At 36.7% G+C, this 19,396-nt stretch overlaps 1 protein-coding gene and 1 long non-coding RNA gene across 5 annotated transcripts in view; one reads left to right on the top strand and one right to left on the bottom strand.

Annotated features, from left to right (window-relative positions):
- The window catches only part of SPATA5 (spermatogenesis associated 5), a 374,551-nt gene that overhangs the window by 132,528 nt on the left and 222,627 nt on the right, over window positions 1-19,396 (top strand). For all 4 annotated transcript variants that reach the window (XM_033215186.1, XM_033215185.1, XM_033215188.1 and 1 more), the window contains exon 14: window positions 13,522-13,648. In XM_033215186.1, the coding sequence (XP_033071077.1) occupies window positions 13,522-13,648 (127 nt within the window). The remainder of the gene's footprint in view (window positions 1-13,521; window positions 13,649-19,396) is intronic.
- The window catches only part of LOC117085878, a 40,635-nt gene that overhangs the window by 9,112 nt on the left and 12,127 nt on the right, over window positions 1-19,396 (bottom strand). The window contains exon 2 of the long non-coding RNA XR_004438114.1: window positions 17,193-17,308. This is a non-coding gene — a long non-coding RNA (uncharacterized LOC117085878). The remainder of the gene's footprint in view (window positions 1-17,192; window positions 17,309-19,396) is intronic.

Below are 19,396 nucleotides of genomic sequence, written 5' to 3' on the forward strand. Positions count from 1 at the left end.
CACCATGCCCGGCCCCTTTTTTCTGTCTTAAAACCACTTATTGGCTCTGTTACCTGCATGATGTCTAAGTCAAGAACTGAAAGATCTGAGATTTTGTTCTACTTCAAGGCTAACAAGTAACCTTCCACCATATCATGGATACTGGCAGAAACCTGAGGCTCACGGGTCAGAAACAAATGATTTCATTATTCACAGCACAGCAAGCAGCAAGAATATCTGTATGTTTGTATCAGTTCCTCCTTTACACTGCATCCAAAAGAGGTGATGCATATGGGCCATATGGATATCCACACATCTGGTAGGTTGCATTACAGGAGAGGAATCCCACTCTTGGTTAACTCAGATCTTTTATATTGGGAAGTAAGGTTGCTTGCTCTTTGCCCCTGAGGGAGGTAGATAAATTGTGTAGCTTCCGAAGCTCTAACCAAACCTGCTCCTTGCTCTGGAGGGAGACATGATTTCTTGTTTTGTTCTTCACCGTTTTAAGTGTACAATTCAGTGGTACTTCAGTACGTTTACAATATTATGCAGCCATCACCACTAATTCCAGAACATTTCTATCACCCGAGTTCGTGCCTTGCTCATAAGACTGAAGAAATGTGAAAGACCCATGGAGAATTATCTCCCAAAACACACATTATTTGTAAGAGAAAATCATATCTTATATAGATTATATTAATAACAAAGTAGCATGGGAGAGGGGAACAGAAGTGGATTGGATGATTCAGTTAAAAGCAGGGAACGTTCTAGTTAAGGCACTTGAATGGGCACTGGGTGACAATTGTCATGTCTTTTCTGCTAGATTGTTCCTGATTTTTTTCTCTATGTGCACCTGATTTAATGCTTTTCTTCATCTAGCACATTATCTTTTGTATATTTGACATTGAACATTTGTTTGTTAAACCACCAAAAAGGTTCAAACAAGAGAAATCTGTTTTGACTATTGGAAGGCAGAGACAACACAAGATCAGCCTGTTCTGCTGAAGTTTTAGTTCAACCTTAATGAATGTCAAGGATTGTGCATATGAGGTGTGTAGTATTAGCAGTGTTTGTGAAATCATATACCCAGTAGTACAAAACACTGATTTTGCTGCTTTTGAATGTGCACCTAAAAACATTATTTTTGTGCATTAATAATGGTCAATGTTTGGAACTGAGACTTTTGTCTGGAATCGTATAGAGGTAAACAGCATGGATTTACATAGGCTTAGTAGAAGAACTAATTTTAAAATAAATGGTCACATCATAAGACCCAAGTCAGGTTATCAATAAATATTTATAAGTGTCGGTAACGTGCAAGGTCATGTCAGGTAATGTTCAGTAGTCTCCAACTTCAATCTAGAATGGAGATGGCTACCAAAAAGTACCTTTGGATTCCTAGGACGCACAGAGATTGACTCAGTGGGTTTGGTTGTTATCCTAGCATCTGTTTTTTAAAAGATTCATGGGTGCTTCTAAAGCACAGCAGGGTTTCTGAACCTTTGTTTCAGGATAGCTGAAAAACTTAGAGATAAGACATTAAAGCCCTTGTAGTACCAGTCTTCTAACAGCTACCTCCGACCAGTTCTTTGTTTAGCATAAGGATTACCTTCACTTAGGGACTTTTTGAACTGTCCAGTGTCCTCCTTTGTGCTCTAATTTTCTTCTATTTTGCATTATTCAAGAAGTTGTCATGTTGTTTATTACTGTTTTTATGAGAGCAATGGTGTTAGGAATGAGGGGTTCTCTTTATGCAACACTCCTTGAGGGAATAGGGACAGCCTTCTTTAATCTTCTAATTTCTATTTCCTAAAATAGTGCCTGCCAGCTAGTGTTTGTTGAATGAATAAATTGAGTGGAATGAATTGTTATACATTCTAATGAATTTATCCCCCTTAGTTTTCTTCCAGTCTTCCTCCTGCCATGCCACAATGATCTTTGCCTAACGTGAGATAAAACTTACTTAGCTATTTTTTTACTTCTTGGTAAGCTCAAGTAATACATTCACACTTTCCAGTAAGACACTTGGCCATCTTACTGATTCACTAGAAGAAAAAGAGAGGATATATATAACTAAGGATAGGATCTGACATTATTTGGATGTAGCTCCTGTTAGAAGGGAAAGCAAGCAAATAGCATGCATAAATTAGATGTGGCATGACCCAGGATTTTGTCTTTTGATGAAAGTAGGCCATTCCTTTGGAGCTATTTAGTTAAGTTACATGAACTCCTGTAGGTAGGGCACAAAAATTAGAAGACTTTTTGGTTTCTAGTGGTGTAGGCAGTATTATCTAGTAGTGTAGTCAGGTTAACTTTTTTTTGTTGATGTGTAACCCTCACCAGTGCTAGGAGTATAACCCTCCTATTGATAAATCTAGTTTTTTTTTATTTCTTTACTTGACTCAGAAACATTTGACACAGTTAACTCCAGCTTTTTTTTTTTTTTTTTTTGAGATGCAGTTTTAGTCTTCTTGCCCGGGCTGGAATGCAGTGGCAAGGTCTCGGCTCACTGCAGCTTCTACTTCCCAGGTTCAAGCAATTCTGCTGCTTCAGCCTCACGAGTAACTGGGACTTCAGGCGCGTGCCACCACACCCAGCTAATTTTTTGTATTTTTAGTAGAGATGAGGTTTCACCATGTTAGCTAGGATGGTCTCGATCTCCTGACTTCGTGATCCACCTGCCTCGGCCTCCCAAAGTGCTGGGATTACAGGCGTGAGCCACCGCACCTGGCCAACTTCAACTTTCTTGAAACACTATGCCCTTTATTCCTTGTTTTCCTTCCCTCTTCTCTGGTATCCCTAAAATTCATATATTAAAGCCATGACCCCCAATGTGATGGTATTTAGAGATGAAGCCTTTGGGAGGTAATTAGGTTTAGATGAAATCATAAGGGTAGTTCCCACATGATGGGATTAGTGCCTTTGTAACAGGAGATAGCAGAGAGCTAGCGCTGTCTCTTGAGTTTGTGTTCTCACTCAGTCTCTGCCATCTGAGGACACAGCGAGAAGGCAGCCACCTGCAAGCCAATAAGAGAGCTCTGGCTAGAACTTGCCCATTCTGGCATGCTGATCTTGGACTTCCATCCACCTGAATGTGAGAAAATAATTTCTGTTGTTTATAACCACTTGATTTATGTTATTTTGCTCTGGCAGCCCCACCTGACTATTGCACACCCCTTCTCCTTTGCTAATTCCTCTACCACTTCCTGTACCTAAAATACTGGTATTAACATTCTGTTCATTATATGTTTACCTTTCTTCTCATGCTATACTTTTTCTAGGTGATCTATTTCCATTCTCCAGGTACCACCTTTATGACAAGGACTGGTACAATTTGTATTCCCATTTTATACCTCTTTCTAAATCTAAATATCTAAATCTCCAGTTGTCCCACAGGACAACCCACCATGTTTACAGTTAAATTTTTTTTTCATCCAGTGACTCCATGGAGACATTAGTTTATTAGCCCTATTGATTGTATTTCCTTAATATTTCTCACATATATCCACTTTTGTCTCTTTTGCCATGATTTTGATTCAGACAGCTAACTATCCGTCCTGGATTGCTCCAACATTTTTCTAATTGACTGACATCAGTAATACTCTTAAAAATTTATTTATTTTTTTCTAAATAGAAATTTCTTTAAAGTAGTTTTAGGTTCACACCAACATTGAGTGGAAAGTACATAGTTCTCTTATATATTCTGTCTCCAGAAACACACAGCCTCCCTAACTATTCACATCCTGTGGGAGAGTGATAACATTTGTTATAATCTGTAAACCTACATTGACACATTATTTTCACCCAAAGTCCATAGTTAACATTAGGGTTAACTCTTGATGTTGTATATTTTGTGGGTTTGGATGAATGTGTAATAACATGTATCTGCCATTATACTGTAGTACAGAATAGTTCCACTGCATTAAAAATCCTTTGTGCCATCCCTATTCATCTCTGCCTCCTCCCTAACACCTGGCAACTGATCCTTTTATGTCTACGTAGTTTTGTCTCTTTTGGAATGTCCTATACATTCCTATGCAGTGTTCCTGTAGTTGGAGTAATGCAATATGTAGCTTTTCCAGATTGGATTCTTTCATGTAGTAGTATGCATTTAATATTCCTCCATGCCTTCTCATAACTTGGTAGCTGATTTCCTTTTAGCACAGAATAATATTCCGTTGTCCGGACCTACCACATTTCACCCATTTACCTATTGAAGGACATCTTGGTTGCTTCCAAGTTATGAAAACTGAATAAAGCTTCTAGGAACATCTGTATGGAAGTTTTTGTGTGGACATAAGTTTTCTATTCCTTTTGATAAATATTCCGGAATGCAATTGCTGGAATCTATGGTAAGAGTATTTTTAGTTTTCTGAGAGTTTATTTTTGGAACTTCCAGACTATCTTCCAGAGTGGTTGTACCATTTTGTATTCCCATCAGCAGTGAATGAAAGTTTCTGTTGCTCCACAGCTTCATCAGCCTTTGGTGTTGGCAGATTTCCTGATTTGGGCCATTCTAATGGATGCGTAATGGTATTTTACTGTTTTTATTTGCCATTCCCTAATGATATATGATGTTGACCATCTTTTCATATGCTCGTTGTTTGCCTCTTTTCTTTCGTGAAGTGTTTGTTCAGTTTTTGGCCCATTTTTTAATCTGCTTGTTTGCTTGTCAAGTTTTAAGAATTCTTTGTATGTTTTGGATATCAGTCATTATCAGATGTCTTTCGCAGATATTTTCTCCCAGTCTGTGGCTTGCCTTCTCATTTTCTTGATGTTGTCTTTTACAGAGCACAAGGTTTTTGTTTTAATAATGACCAGTTTATCAGTTGTTTTATTTGTGGAGGATGTCATTGCCATTGTACCTAAATAGTCATTTCCGTACCCAAGGTCATCTTGGTTTTCTCTTATGCTGTCTTCTAGGTGTTTTATAGTTTATGTTTTACATGTAGGTTTGTAATCCACTCCGAGTCAGTTTTTGGAATAAGTGTAAGGGGTGTGTCTAGATTCATTTTTTTTGCATGTGGATGTACACTTGTTCCAGCATCATTTGTTAAAAGGACCATCTTTGCTCCCTTGTATTGCCTTTGCTACTATGCCAAAGACTGCCAGCTGTATTTATGTGGGTCTATTACTAGGCTGTCTGTTCTGTTCTGTTGATCACTTTGTCTCTCTCTCTCTCTTTTTTTTTTTTTTTTTTTTTGCCAGTACCACACTGTTTTGATTACTGTCGCTTTATAGGTAGTCTTGAATTTGGATACTGTCAGTCCTGCAACTTTGTTCTTTTCCTTCAATATTGAATTAGCTATTCTGGATCTTTTGCCTTTCAGTATAAACTTTATAATGGGTTTGTCAATATTCACACAATAACTTGTTGGGATTTTGGTTGGGATTGCATTGAATCTATGGATCAAGTTGAAAAGAACTGACATCTTAACAATGTTGAATCTTTCCGTGAGTGTGGAATATCTCTCCATTTATTTAGGTTTTCTCCATTTTTCTTTCATTAGTGTTTGTATTTTTTCTCATATAGATTTTGTACAAATTTTGTTAGAGTTATAACTCAGTTTTTTTGTGGTGCTAATGTAAATGATAATGTGGTTTTTTTTATAATGTGTTTTTAATTTGAAATACTTTTTAATTGCTGATATATAAGAAAGCAGTTACTTTATGGGTTAACCTTGTATCCTGCAACCTTGCTATAATTGCTTATTAGATTCAGAAGTGTTTTTGTTGATAATTTCACACTTTCTACGTAGATGATCACATCATCTACAAAGACACTTTTATTTCTTCCTCCCCTATCTGTACCTTTTATTTTCCCTTCTCATATAGTGTGCTGTTGAAAGGAATGGTCAGAGGGGTCATCCTTGTCTTGTTCTTAATCATAGCAGGAAAGCTTCTAATTTCTCACCATTAAGTATGATGTTAGCTGTAGGTTTTTTGTAGCTGTTCCTTATCAAATTGAGGAAGTTAGGCTCTATTCCTAGTTTGCCGTTTTTTTTTTTTTTTTTTTTTTTTAACCAATAATGGGTATTGGATTTTGTGTCAAATGTTTTCTTCATCTATTTATATGATTATGAGATTTTTTTTCCTCAGTCTGTTGATGTGATGGATTAAATTAATTGATGTAATGTTACATCAGTTGTAACATCAATTGTAATGTAATATTTTCAAATGTACCTGGAATAAATTCCACTTGGTTATGGCATATAATTATTCTTTTTTTCTTTATATATATTTTTTAAGAGACAGGGTCTCAGTCTGTCGCCCAAGCTGGAGTGTAGTGGCACAATCATAGCTGACTGCATTCTTGAACTCCTGGGCCTATGTAATCCTCCCACTTCATAATTATTTTTACATGTTGCTGGATTTGATTTGGTAAGATTTTGTTGAGGATTGTTGCATCTATGCTTATGGGCAATATTTGTCTGTAGTTTTCTTTTTTTGTGATATCTTCATTTGATTTTGGTATTCGTCTAATTGTGGCTTCATAGAATGAGTTAGGAAGTATTCCCTCTGCTTCTGTTTTCTAAAAGAGATTAGAGAACCGGTATAACTTTGTCCTTAAATATTTGGTTGAATTCACCAGGAAACTATCTGGGTTTTGTGCTTTCTGTTTTGAAAGGTTATTAATTATTTATTTAATTTCTTTAACAGACACAGGCCTATTCAGTTTGTCTATTCTTGTGTGGGTTTTGGCAGATTGAATTTTTTAAAGGAATTTATTCATTTCATCTAGGTTATCAAATTTTGGGGCATAGGATGTCTTTGTTTTTTAAAATTATCCTTTTAATATGTATAAGATCTGTAGTGATGTATCCTCTGTCATATCTGATATTAGGAATTTATATCTTTTCTCTTTTTTTCTTAGCCTGGATAGAGGCTTATTGATTTTATTGATTCTCTGAAAGATCCAACTTTTAGTTTCATTGTTTCTCTTTTTACTTCCTATTTTAGATTTCATTGATTTCTGCTCTAATTTTTATCATTTCTTTCGTTCTGCTTGTTTTAGTTTGCTCTTCTGGTTGCTTAAGGTGAAAGCTTAGTATTGATTTTAGATCTTCTTCTCTAATACATACATTAAATACTGTAAGTACTGCTTTCTCTGCATCGATAAATTTTGATAAGTTCTATTTTCTTTATATATTTGTAGAAAATAGAACTTTGATAAGTTCTATTTCTTTGTCTATATATTTATAGATATATATCTGTAAAACTAGTGTATCTATCAATGTGTGCGTGTGTGTGTGTGTGTGTGTGTGTATATATATATTTAGAGAGAGAGAGAGAAAGAGAGACAGTCAGGGTCTTGCTCTGTAGTCCACACCACAATGTAGTTGTGCAATCACAGCTCACTAAAGCCTCAACCTCCCTGGCTCAAGTGATCGTCCTGTCTCAGCCTCCCAACTAGCTACAACTACAGACATGCATCACCATGCTCAGCTACATTTATTTTATTTTTTATGGAGATGGGGTCTCACTCTTTTGCTAAAGCAGGTCTCCAACTCCTGGCTTCGAGAAATCCTCCCACCTCGCCTCCCAAAGTTCTGAGATTACAGGCGTGAGCTACTGTACCTGGCCTAAAAATATATTAAAATTTCTCTTGAAGTTTCTTTTTTGTCCTATGTATTACAAGTGTGTTGTTCAGTCTTTAAGTATTTTGGAATTTTTTTTTTTTTTTTTTAGCTGTTTGCTGTTAACTTTTAGTTTAATTCTATTTTGGTCTGAAAGCAGACATTCTATGATTTCTTTTAAATTTGTTCATGTGTGTTGTATGGACAAGAATGTGGTCTGTCTTGATGAATGTTCTATCTGAGTTTATGAAGAATGTGTTGGCTGTTTATAGATACAAGTTATATCCAGTTGCATTGCTATTTAGTTCAACTATGTTCTTACTAATTTTTTTTTTTTTTGGCCTGTTGGATCTGTCTATTTCTAATAAAGGGATGTTGAAGTTTTCAGCTATAATAGCGTATTCATCTGCTTCTCCTTGTAGTTCTATTAGTTTTTGCCTCACATGTTTTGCTGATTTGTTATTAGATTAATACACATTAAGGATTGTTCTGTCTTCTTAGACAGTTTACCCCTTTATCATTATATAATACCCCTTTTGGTCTCTGAGAATTTTGCATGCTTAAAGTCTGCTGTGTCTGGAATCCATACAGCCACTCCAGCTTTCTTTGGTTTAGTGTTAGCATTGTACGTCTCTCTTCATTCTTTTATTTTTAAACTATATTTGTTTTTTATGGTAAAGTGGGTTTCTTGTAAACAATATATAGTTAGGTCTCTTTTTTTTATTCATTCAATCTCTGTTTTTTAATTGGTGCATTTAGGCCATTGATGTGTAAAATGATTATTGATATAGTTGGATTAATATCTACCGTATTTGTTACTGTTTTCTGTTAGTCGCCCTTGTTCTTCATTCCCATTTCTTCTTCTTCTCTTTCATGGCCTTAATTGAGCATTTTATGTTATTTTATCTCTTTTCTTAGACTGTAGTTTTTTGGTTTTTTTTGTTTGTTTTTCAGTTGTTAACCCTAAGTTTTGCAATATATTTCTACTTTCAAATAGCCTTGTTCACTTCACAGATAGTGCAAGTACCTTATAATAACAAAATATTCCTAAGTTATCCTTCCCATGTCCCTTGTATCATTTTTGTCATTCATTTCACTTGTCCATAAACTATAGGTATCAAATACATTGTTGTTATTTTGAACAAACTTTTGTTAGATCAGTTAAAAGTAGGAAAAATTAAAGTTTTTATCTTCTTTATTTCTTCTTTCTCTTTCTTTATATAGATCAAAATTTCTGACCTATATATTAGTTTTCTTCTTTCTGAAGAACTTTAAACATTTCTTGCAAGGCACGTCTACTAGCAACAAATTCCTTATTTTTATTTGAGAAAATTTTTCTCCTTCACTTTTGAAGGATGTTTTTGCAGGATATAAAATTATACATTGGTGGGTTTTTTCTCTCAATAATTTAAATATTTCACTTCACTTTCTTTTTGCTCACATGGTTTCTGAGGAGAAGTTAATGTAATTCTTGCTCTTCTGTAAATAAGGAGGTCCTCACCCCTCGACATGTGACTTCTTAAAGGTTTTTGAAAAACCTTTGATTTTCTGCCTATGTGTAGCTTTTTTTGTTTGTTTGTTTGTCTTTACATTTATTCTGCTTTGTGTTCCCTGGGCTTCCCGGATGTGTATCTGACATTAATCTGGGGAAATTCTCAGTGAACATTTCTTCAAGTATTGTTCTGTTCTTTCTTATTTCGGTGTTCCTATTACACATGCTACACCTTTTGTATTTGCTCCATAGTTCTTGGATATTTTGTTTTGTGTGGTTTTATTATTATTTTTTAAATCTAGTCCAGTATTTTGTTTTTATAAAGTTTTCTTTATCCTTGCTTTTCAGTTTTGGAAGTTTGTTATATACATATCCTTAAATACAGCGATTCTTTCCTCAGCTGTTTCCAGTTGACTAATGAGCCCATCAGATGTAATCTCTATTTCTGTTACAGTGCTTTTAATCTCTAGCATTTCTTTTTGATAGCATTTCTTTTTGATTCTCGCTTAGAATTTCCATCTCTCTGCTTATATTACTTATCGTTTCTTACTTGTTGTCTACTTTGTCCATTAGAATCCTTAACATATTAATCATAGTTTTTAAAAAAACTTCCTGGTCTGATACTTCTAGTGCTTCTGCCACATTTGACTTTGGTTTTGATGTGTACTCAGTTTCTTCAAACTGTAGTATTTCCCTCTTAGTAGGCCTTGTAATCTTTCTTTGATAGCCAGACATGATATACAGGATACAATGAACTGCAGTAAATGGGGCTTTAGTGATATAATGGTAAGGTGTTGGGGAGAGTATTTGAAGGAGTGTTCCATGGTCCTATGATTAGGTCTCAGTCTTTTCTTTTTTTTTTTTCTTTTTTTTCTTTTTTTGAGACGGAGTCTCGCTCTGTCGCCCAGGCTGAAGTGCAGTGGCCGGATCTCAGCTCACTGCAAGCTCCACCTCCGGGGTTTAGGCCATTCTCCTGCCTCAGCCTCCCAAGTAGCTGAGACTACAGGCGCCCGCCACCACGCCCAGCTAGTTTTTTGTATTTTTTAGTAGAGATGGGGTTTCACCGTGTTAGCCAGGATGGTCTCCATCTCCTGACCTCGTGATCCGCCCGTCTCGGCCTCCCAAAGTGCTGGGATTACAGGCTTGAGCCACCGCGCCCGGCCTAGGTCTCAGTCTTTTAGTGAGTCTTGGACTGTGAACTTTGCAGTTTTCTCCCCTTAGGTAGGACAGGATGGCTAGACGGAGCTGGAGTTTTTTATTTTCATTCTCCCATGGGAAAGGCTAGAGAGGGCTGAAGTTGGGTATTTCTCTTCTTCTGGGTCAGTTGGTCTCTAATAAAACCTCAATAACATAAGCTCTGGGAAACCATTTTCTCCTGAGGAGCAGTCCTTTTTAAGAAGAGAGTGCTCTAGTGTATTTCACAATGGGTATTTTTCCTTCCCCCTGCCCGAAGCACAGGGGGATTTTTCTCAGATCTTCACTGTGAGAAGCTGGTGTAGTTCCTGAAGATAAAACTCACAAATGTGTGAGGGACCCCGCTCTATGACTCTCAGACTTGTCAAACACTGAACCCCCAGCAGTTTGTTAATTACATTTCCGGTTTTCCTACCCTGGCACTGGCTCTCATGGAGGTTTCTCTTTGTGGGTTTCTGCTCCAGAAAGTTGTGATTTTCTGTACCTGGGCTGTCTGTCTCTCCAATTTTGGGGGCAATGATTTGCCCTGTGACCTTACTAATATGATGGATCTAAGAAGAGTTGGTTTTTCAGTTTGTTCAGCTTTTTACTTGCTCTTAGGACAGAGTGAAGACTTCCAAGCTCTTAACATTCTGGACCAGAAATTGGACCAATACTGTCCTTTTATTATCTTTTCTCTACACTGCAAGCAACCATGATGTTTCTCAAAAACACAGATGTGATTAGGTCATGTCTCTAGTTGAAACATCTCATTAACTGTAGCGTAAAATCCAAACTCCGTGATTTGGATAACAAGGTCTTTGTTATTCAGCCTTGGTTTATTTTTCTATACTATCTTTTATGTTTTCACTTTACTGTTATGCTGAGCCATTGTGCACTTCATCCAGTTTTTAGTATCCTGTGTTCTCTCTCTTTCCCTCCTTTCACCCTTTGTTTGCCTGATACCCACCAAGTTTTTAGGTTTTACCTTAGAAACCATCTTTCTTGTGACAGCACACCTTGACTCTCCTGAGACCAGTCTGTATTGCCTTCCTGAGTTTTTTCTGGTGTAGAATCACAAGTGATTCGCAGAGTAGATACAATTAAAGGCCTCTGATGTAATTTATTGGCAGCCTGCAGTATTTACTATGCTTGTAGTAATTATGAAAGACCTCTTAAAGCTTTTGCCAACTGTGTTTCTACTTGACAGTTAAACTCACATGTGGAAAAGTTATATTATGGAGAATCTTTTGAAGGGTGTTGATAGTGTTTGGCTCTGCATCTCCACCCAAATCTCACGTCAAATTGTAATCCCTGTATGTTGGAGGATCTAAGAAGATCCTCCTGGTGAGAGGTGATTGGATCATGGGGGCAGATTTCTGCCTTGCAGTTCTCGTGATAGTGAGTGAGATCTGATGATTTAAAAGTGTGTGGCACTTCCCCCTTCTTGCTCTGTCTCTCTCTCTCCTCCTGCCATGTGAAAAAAGTCCTTGCTTCCTCTTCTCCTTCAGCCATAATTGTTAGTTTCCTGAGGTCTCCCGGTCATGCTTGCTGTTAAGTGGAATTGTGAATCAATTAATACTGTTCTCTTCATAAATTACCCAGTCTCAGGTAGTTCTTTATAGCAGTGTGAGAACGGTCTAATATAGACATAGAATCTATTTGTTTATAGTATTCAATGTTTATTCTTATGTACAGTCAAATAAGCAGATTTGTGTACTGGCAGAGTAGCTACTTGCAAGAATTAGTGCCCAAAACAGTTCTCATTGATTTTGCAAGTACTCTTTAGTCCCATATATTTTAAATACTGGAGAAAACCATGTAAATTAATAATTGAGCATTGTGATTTGTATGACAACCTCGTGTGCATTTGATTAGTGTGAGTTGGAGGCTACTTTCCTGTGGATGCACTAAGTCAAATTTTTGAACTTATAATGCATGTTGAGGTCTAAATACTATCATTTAGAGGTGCTGATTACCTTATTATTAAATATATTACATGATGATTATACTGAGGTACCCTTCTTTGTCACAGGTGCTAACAAAGTTATTGGGTGTGTGTCTCCTTCTACTTTATGTCCTCTTCCACCCCAGTGCATCTGATTGAATTTACATGTTTAATACACTTACAATGCTGTGTTACTCTATAGTTGTCCACTCAGTTGTTTATTACATATTTTTCAATTCCAGTTGGTCTTGGAGGAAATCTAAGCTATTGCTAATGAGAGTTGTTTTGCACATTTTGATTGTGTCATATAGGGTTTTGTTCATTAGTAGGATCTGTTGAGTTTACTTCTTTTTTGGGGGAGAGGTGGGGACAGAATCTCACTCTGTTCCCCAGGCTGGAGTGCAGTGGCATGATCTCTGCCTACTGCAACCTTCACCTCCCAGGTTCAAGATATTCTCATGCCGCGGCCTCCTGAATAGCTGGGATTACATGTGCATGCCACCACAACTGACTAATTTTTTTTTTTTTTTTTTTTTTTTTTAAGTAGAGATGGGGTTTGGCCATGTTGGCCAGGCTGGTCTTGAACTCCTGGCCTCAAGTGACCCACCTGCCTCGACCTCCCAAAGGTTTACAGGCGTGAGCCACTGCGCCTGGCCCGAGTTTATTTCTTAAAAACTTTAGTACTTTTTTTATGGTCAAAGGACATGAAGTTAAAATAAAGGATAGTGTGTTTAGAACTGGCTTTGTAATTAACTTGGTACATAAGCCAAAGGAAAAAACCTAGCATGCTTTCTCTGCCTGTTTCTCAAAAAGTGGGGATTGTGGTGATTACCTACCTTCTGATGTATTTTAAAAATATTCCTAATATTTATGAAGAAACATCAGAAATATCCTAGTTGTTATGGATGTGTAATGAGTTTTTTATTTCACATAGACTTTAGGTTTCATGAGAGGAATGAGTTTGCATCTTACTCAATTTTTTATTCCTAATTTCTGTCAACATATTTACCATGCAGAATATAAACATTGATTGAACAATTCTGTATGTATTTGATGAACTATTTTAAATAATCTTATACCTTGTTTTTCAGTTCTTTTATTTCTGACATTTATTTAAATATTTTAGTTTTGGAATGAAAATGAACATGGTTGATGATAGAGGAAAATAAATGATTTGAATACAGTTTGTTTTGGGATATGATAATACAGTAAATAAAGTCTCAAAGGCATACTTCATATTTGAAAATAGACATGATTTTTCTTGTTATAGACTATAGGACCTTTAAAAATTAATAGATACAGTATTTGAAGATAGGTTAAAGATATTTTTTAAACTGTATTTTCAAAATCAGTTCTTTAGGTGCTGGGAATGTGGCTGATCGTGTTTTGGCTCAGCTCTTAACAGAAATGGATGGGATTGAACAGCTAAAGGATGTGACCATTTTGGCAGCTACTAACCGCCCAGATAGGATAGACAAGGTAAGAGAGAAGGCATTGTGGATATTATAAAATCAAGAACTGGTTCGTTTGATTTTATCAGGTTTTTGTTTTTGTCAAATTACTTTCTAATCAGTATTTCATTTAGAGGATATTGAAGAATGTGAAGCAGGTTCACTGTGGACTGGCTACCATTTTGTCTGAGTCTGGTAAGACAGAACATTCTTGCATACAAGTTCTATGAAGCAAGTTTACCACTTACAGATAGGCAGCAAGATACAACAGAGGCCTAGGATTCATTGCAAGCCAGTCTCTCAAGATTCAGGAAAGCTGCCCTGGGTGAATGGAATCTTGACTGCATGTGCCCCACTTGCACTGCAGCTGAGGGCCTCTGGAAGGCACCCTGTTCCGGGTTTTATACACTGAGGATGTGAGACTCACTGGTCTAAAGTGTTGGAGTTTCTAGGGGAGGACTGGAGTAGAACCTGGGCTGTTCCAGCCAGTCCCTCCCTGTCTCAGGATGTTGCATTTCCTGCACATGCTACAATTATTCTTGAGAGCTATGAGGGGAGAGAGAGAACTGGGTCATTCCAAGATCACCCAGAGAGCTGTCCTACAAAGGATCTTAAACTAAAGGAAATTAAGAGAACAAAGGAAAGCTTTTATTTACATTTTTATTTCTTATGGTTCAGTAAGGACCATTTCTTGTGGTTCATAACTCTTCAATATCTACTCCCCTATCTTGTATCTTACTTTTAACATATTTCTCTAGAGAATTGAAGTTTTGGATTTCTTTGGAATTCTTTCTTTCATCTAATTTATTCTTCCAGAATTTTCAACATTTTTATTTATATGAAGGTATATTCTAGCTATTTAGCAAGTACTAGTTAGACTCCAGTTACCATCAACACAGTAACTTTGAAGAAGTACTGTCCTAATTGTTGTTTTTAAAGTATTTAGAATAAAAATAATGGATTCTTCTATTTTTTTTAAAGAAGTTACTCAGGCTGTTACATTAAATTAAGTAGTATAAGTGCAAAGCCAATCCTTTATTTATTTATTTATTTATTTATATTATACTTTAAGTTCTAAGGTACATGTGCAGAACGTGCAGGTTTATTACATATGTATACATGTGCCCTGTTGGTGTGCTGCACCCATCAACTCGTCAGCACCCATCAACTCGTCATTTACATCAGATATAACTCCCAATGCCATCCCTCTCCCCTCCCCCCTCCCCACAATAGGCCCTAGTGTGTGATGTTCCCCTTTCCGTGTCCAAGTGATCTCATTGTTCAGTTCCCACCTATGAGTGAGAACATGCGGTGTTTGGTTTTCTGTTCTTGTGTTAGTTTGCTGAGAATGATGGTTTTCAGCTGCATCCATGTCCCTACAAAGGACATGAACTCATCCTTTTTTATGGCTGCATAGTATTCCATGGTGTATATGTGCCACATTTTCTTAATCCAGTCTGTCACTGATGGACATTTGGGTTGATTCCAAGTCTTTGCTATTGTGAATAGTGCCGCAATAAACATACATGTGGATGTGTCTTTATAGCAAAAGCCAATCCTTTTAAACTATTACTACCACTTTTTCCCTAGGTCATAATTTAATAAAGGAGTTCAGTAATTTAAGTGCCTCATTTATATCTAATATGTAATATTTTATAAGGATTTAAGTTGAGTAAACATTTGCTCTTAGAGCATGAACCAGTTTCCCTTTTTTGTTGTCATTAATATTATTGCCTTGTGTATGACTTTATGAGCTACTTTCTTCCTGTGTACATATACACATACTTTCAGTTTTAAAAAATGTGATTTTTAAAAAAGACCCCTTTGAATGTAACTATTATGTGGCAAGAAAACCTTGCTTTGGTTAGGTATTTTGCTATGTGATAAAGATCCTTTGGTTAAATGAAGGAAAGCTTTGGACCTTAAAAAAATTCCCTTACTGATGCGGTATTTTATTAGAAGATAGGTGAGTTCTCAGTATTTATAGAAACTGGGTTGGTGTTAAGGCATCTCTGAAGTCTATACAAAGTATAAGACTGTATCTTAACAAGGACTGTAGAAACTGCTGAAAGAGCCTTAAAGTTTACCTAATTCTGCCTCTGGTTTCACAAATAAATGTGCTGAATCAAAAATCTTTTTCCTGGTAAGAATTCATTGTATTTTTATGATATTTATTTCCTGGTTTCCCTGTGGTTAATAAGCTCTAAAATGTCTTAGGATTTTTGTCACTACGGCCTAATCTGATAGTAGCCTTCTTTGACTTCCTAATGCTGGATGTCCTCGATATTAGATATATTTCTTGAAGTAGGATGTAAGGCTTACAATAAACTTAACTGCATTTTTCTAAATCAGTCTGACTTGCCCTGTTTAGTGCTTGCATTGTTTTCTTGCTATGTAACAAATTACCCCAAATTTAGTAGCTTCACACCCGTTTGTTAGTTCACATGTCTTAGGTTAGAAGATGGGCACATTATGACTAGTTTGTCTGCTCAGGATTTAAACTAAAGACTGAAAACACAGTGTTGGCTAGAGTGCATTCTCATTAGGAGTTCATGTTTCTAAGCTTACATGATTGTGGCACAACTCACTTGTGATTGGGGCTGAGGACTAAAGACTGAATTACCTTACCTGATGTCAGCTAGGAGCCACTCTCAGCTCCTAGAGACTACCCACATTCCTTGCCACACAGCCTCCTCCACCATCAGAAACAGCAATGGAAAACTCTGTTATGTTTTATCCCTGTCACACTTCAAATTTCCTTTGCCAGGAAAAGCCCTGTCCTTTTGGAGCACTCATCTGATGAGGTTAGTCTTATTGAGAAAAAATCTCTGGACCTTGAAGTCAGCTGATTCAGGTTCCTGCAAAAGCCCTTCACAGTAGCACCTAGATTAGCATTTGATTGAATAAGTGGGAGAAGGTATGTTTCTATCAGGGTGATACAGGACAGGCCGGCCCCAGAATTGGGGCATAGCCTAGGAGGGTTCTTGGCTACACCCAGGAAAGAATTCAAGAGCCCACTGGTGGTGTTAGACAGCAATCTTTTATTGATTGGTACTGCCCCTTGTGGTGCAGGGCTGACTCATAAGCAGTGCACCCAGAGTTGGCAAGTTATGGGCTTTTGGCAACTGTGTTTATACTCACTTATGCCCACTTTCATTTACATGCAAATTAAAGGGTGAGTTAACACAAATTGAGTCTATGAAAGGGTAACTTCTGGGTCACTGCCATTTGAGTCACTACGATGACATTTGTTAACTGCTATGGTTCTGGTGGCAGTGTCTTATGCCAATGAGCATTGAGCTCCGCTAGAGATCGCTTTTGTTGCCATCTGCTGGCTTTGGCCACTTTCTTCACTTTACCTCATCTGGACTAGATCTTGTTTTGTTCAGCAGAGTTTTCACCAGAAAACGAGTCCTATTGGTCTCCTACTTCATCCCCCCCTCAGATTAGAAACTCCTCCTTAATCTTAAAGGGCTGCAGATGGGCACAGGTCTATCGTCTGTAAGTGCTTCCTGCTGATTTTATAAACATAGGCACTGCCTAGCATGGGAGGAGTAAAAATCTCCAGATACCTGATGTAAGGAGCCCAACAGCAGGATGTTTTCATTTTCTGTGTCAGAAGATAAGATGAGTTGGAAGCCTTGTGCCAGCATCATCTTTATGTTGACTTTAGAAGATACAAACTTTACTAGGAGGTAAAACAAGAAAATTATAATTAGAAGGAAGAGAAAACTTAATGCTCCTATGCCCACCCACAGCGTCACATTATTTATCTGTGTGTTTGTGAAATAATAGCTTTAAGTCTTCTAGAGGTTTGTAAGGATTACTTATGGTGTCTTCCTCTTATGCCTGCAGGGACTTATAAGAAACAGGTTTAATCCTGGACACCCAGCTAGTGATCCTCTAATGTTTGATAGCAGTGGCGGTCCTTAACAATACCTGATGGGGTCCTTCCATTTTGGGTTGTAATTGATCATCAGGGGATCTTTATTTTTAAGTTTTTACTAAGTCTGGTTAAACAGAGGAACTCTTTTTTTCTTTGTGGGAAAGGACAACATTTTATTTTCATAATTTTGAAAGACCTTTTGAACCTGGCCTAAATTCTAAGAGCAGGGATGGCATAGTGAAGTGTGTCCAACTCCCTGTTTCCCATCATGGCCTGAATTAGTTTTTTAGGTTTCTGTAGGATTTCCTTTGGCCAGGGAACTTACAAGTCAAAGGACTTATAGCCAATTAAATATTTTAGGCCAGAGAGGAATGGAGGTGGCTTAAAACTATTTTAAGCAATATAGGAATCAAATATTAAAAGCTAAAAATAAGTATATATATCAAGAAAAACCAAGAGTATCAAATCAAGCTATACTGGGAGAAAACAGTGTTCCTGTACACCTCTGAGGCAAAACACTTTAGTATCAGGCCATAACAGCAGTCAGAACCAGAGAGGAAACAAGTCACAGGAGCTGACAAAAAAGCTAAAGGAGAGAGTTACACAAATCTGAGAAGCTTTCAAAAGAAATAAATCACAGGATTGAAAAGCAAAAATTCTGGTAAGTTAGCAAATTAATACCTTAAGCAAAGCTGGCTCTAACACCTAGACCATTTTCTAGAAAGTCTACCGCAAACAGTTTTCCTTCAGTCATAGCCAGCTAAATCACACTCAAAACTCTCCTCACAAATTCCCTTTCACAAACCCCATTATCACCCACACAGACCATCCTTGACATGTCTGGACCTTGTGATCTGTCCTACACCATCTCCCTCTCAAACAACCGGTTACTTTACTCTAGGACAAGAATCCACCATACAGGGTCCCTCATACAAAATCACTTTCTTTATATTCCTCCCCCCCCAAAATACATATATATGTATAGATATGTATCTTTTATCCATACTTTCCTCACATCCCTCTTTTTATTCACTGATTCCCTCTTGTTTTGAACCATCGCCTAAATGTGCTGCATATATTCTGTAGTTATGGTGGGGAAAATGCTTTCAGTATTTAGTGATAATTGTAAAAAAGTTTAATATTCATTTCTGTTTCAGGTAGAATTCCATGTGGAATGTGAATTTTTTTAAACTATAGTTTTGTTACTACTCAGATGATATATACTATATCAAAAGTATATGTCCTTGTCAAGTCCTCTAAAGTTTGTGAAATACAAAAGAATATGCAGTAAAATTTTAAGTGTTATTTCCTTTCTAGTTACTTTTTCTCTGAAGAACTACTGTGGAAGATTATTTATATTGTTTAATAGTACTATAAAGTTGTTTCCACTTTGTGTGATTAGCACATAATATTCAAACTGTGCCGTGAATGTGCCAGTAGAAACAAAACAGTTTTAAGGACAATTGAAACAACATCCTGTTATGAAATAGACACAGTTTTTACCATCTTTATTGTCTAGAGGAAACTGTAGTAGGAATAAAAGAGGTGACAAAGAGTTAAAGTACACTTTATGTTTTTAGGCTAAAACTGATTTAAAAAAGATCATTGTAGGGTCAAAGAAATATATATATATAGTATAATTTTGGCTACATTAAATCCAGGCATTTGGCCTTTTAAATTAGCTAGCATATTTTACAATCTTGTTGTCTGTTACCCCACAACTTCTATGTTATGATGATTTTAAGTTAGTATGTTAAAACGAGAAATCCTGGACTGTCACAGGAGTGAAATTGATATCATTGTGTTAATCATGTGTTGTGCATATTTAATGTCTCTTTTTGACAATATTTCAGTTTCATGTCTTCTGGGGAGACTAAAGCCAAAGTTTCT

This window comes from Trachypithecus francoisi, unplaced genomic scaffold (genome assembly GCF_009764315.1).
Source record: "Trachypithecus francoisi isolate TF-2019V2 unplaced genomic scaffold, Tfra_2.0 Lachesis_group1, whole genome shotgun sequence".
Classification (NCBI taxonomy): Eukaryota; Metazoa; Chordata; class Mammalia; order Primates; family Cercopithecidae; genus Trachypithecus; species Trachypithecus francoisi.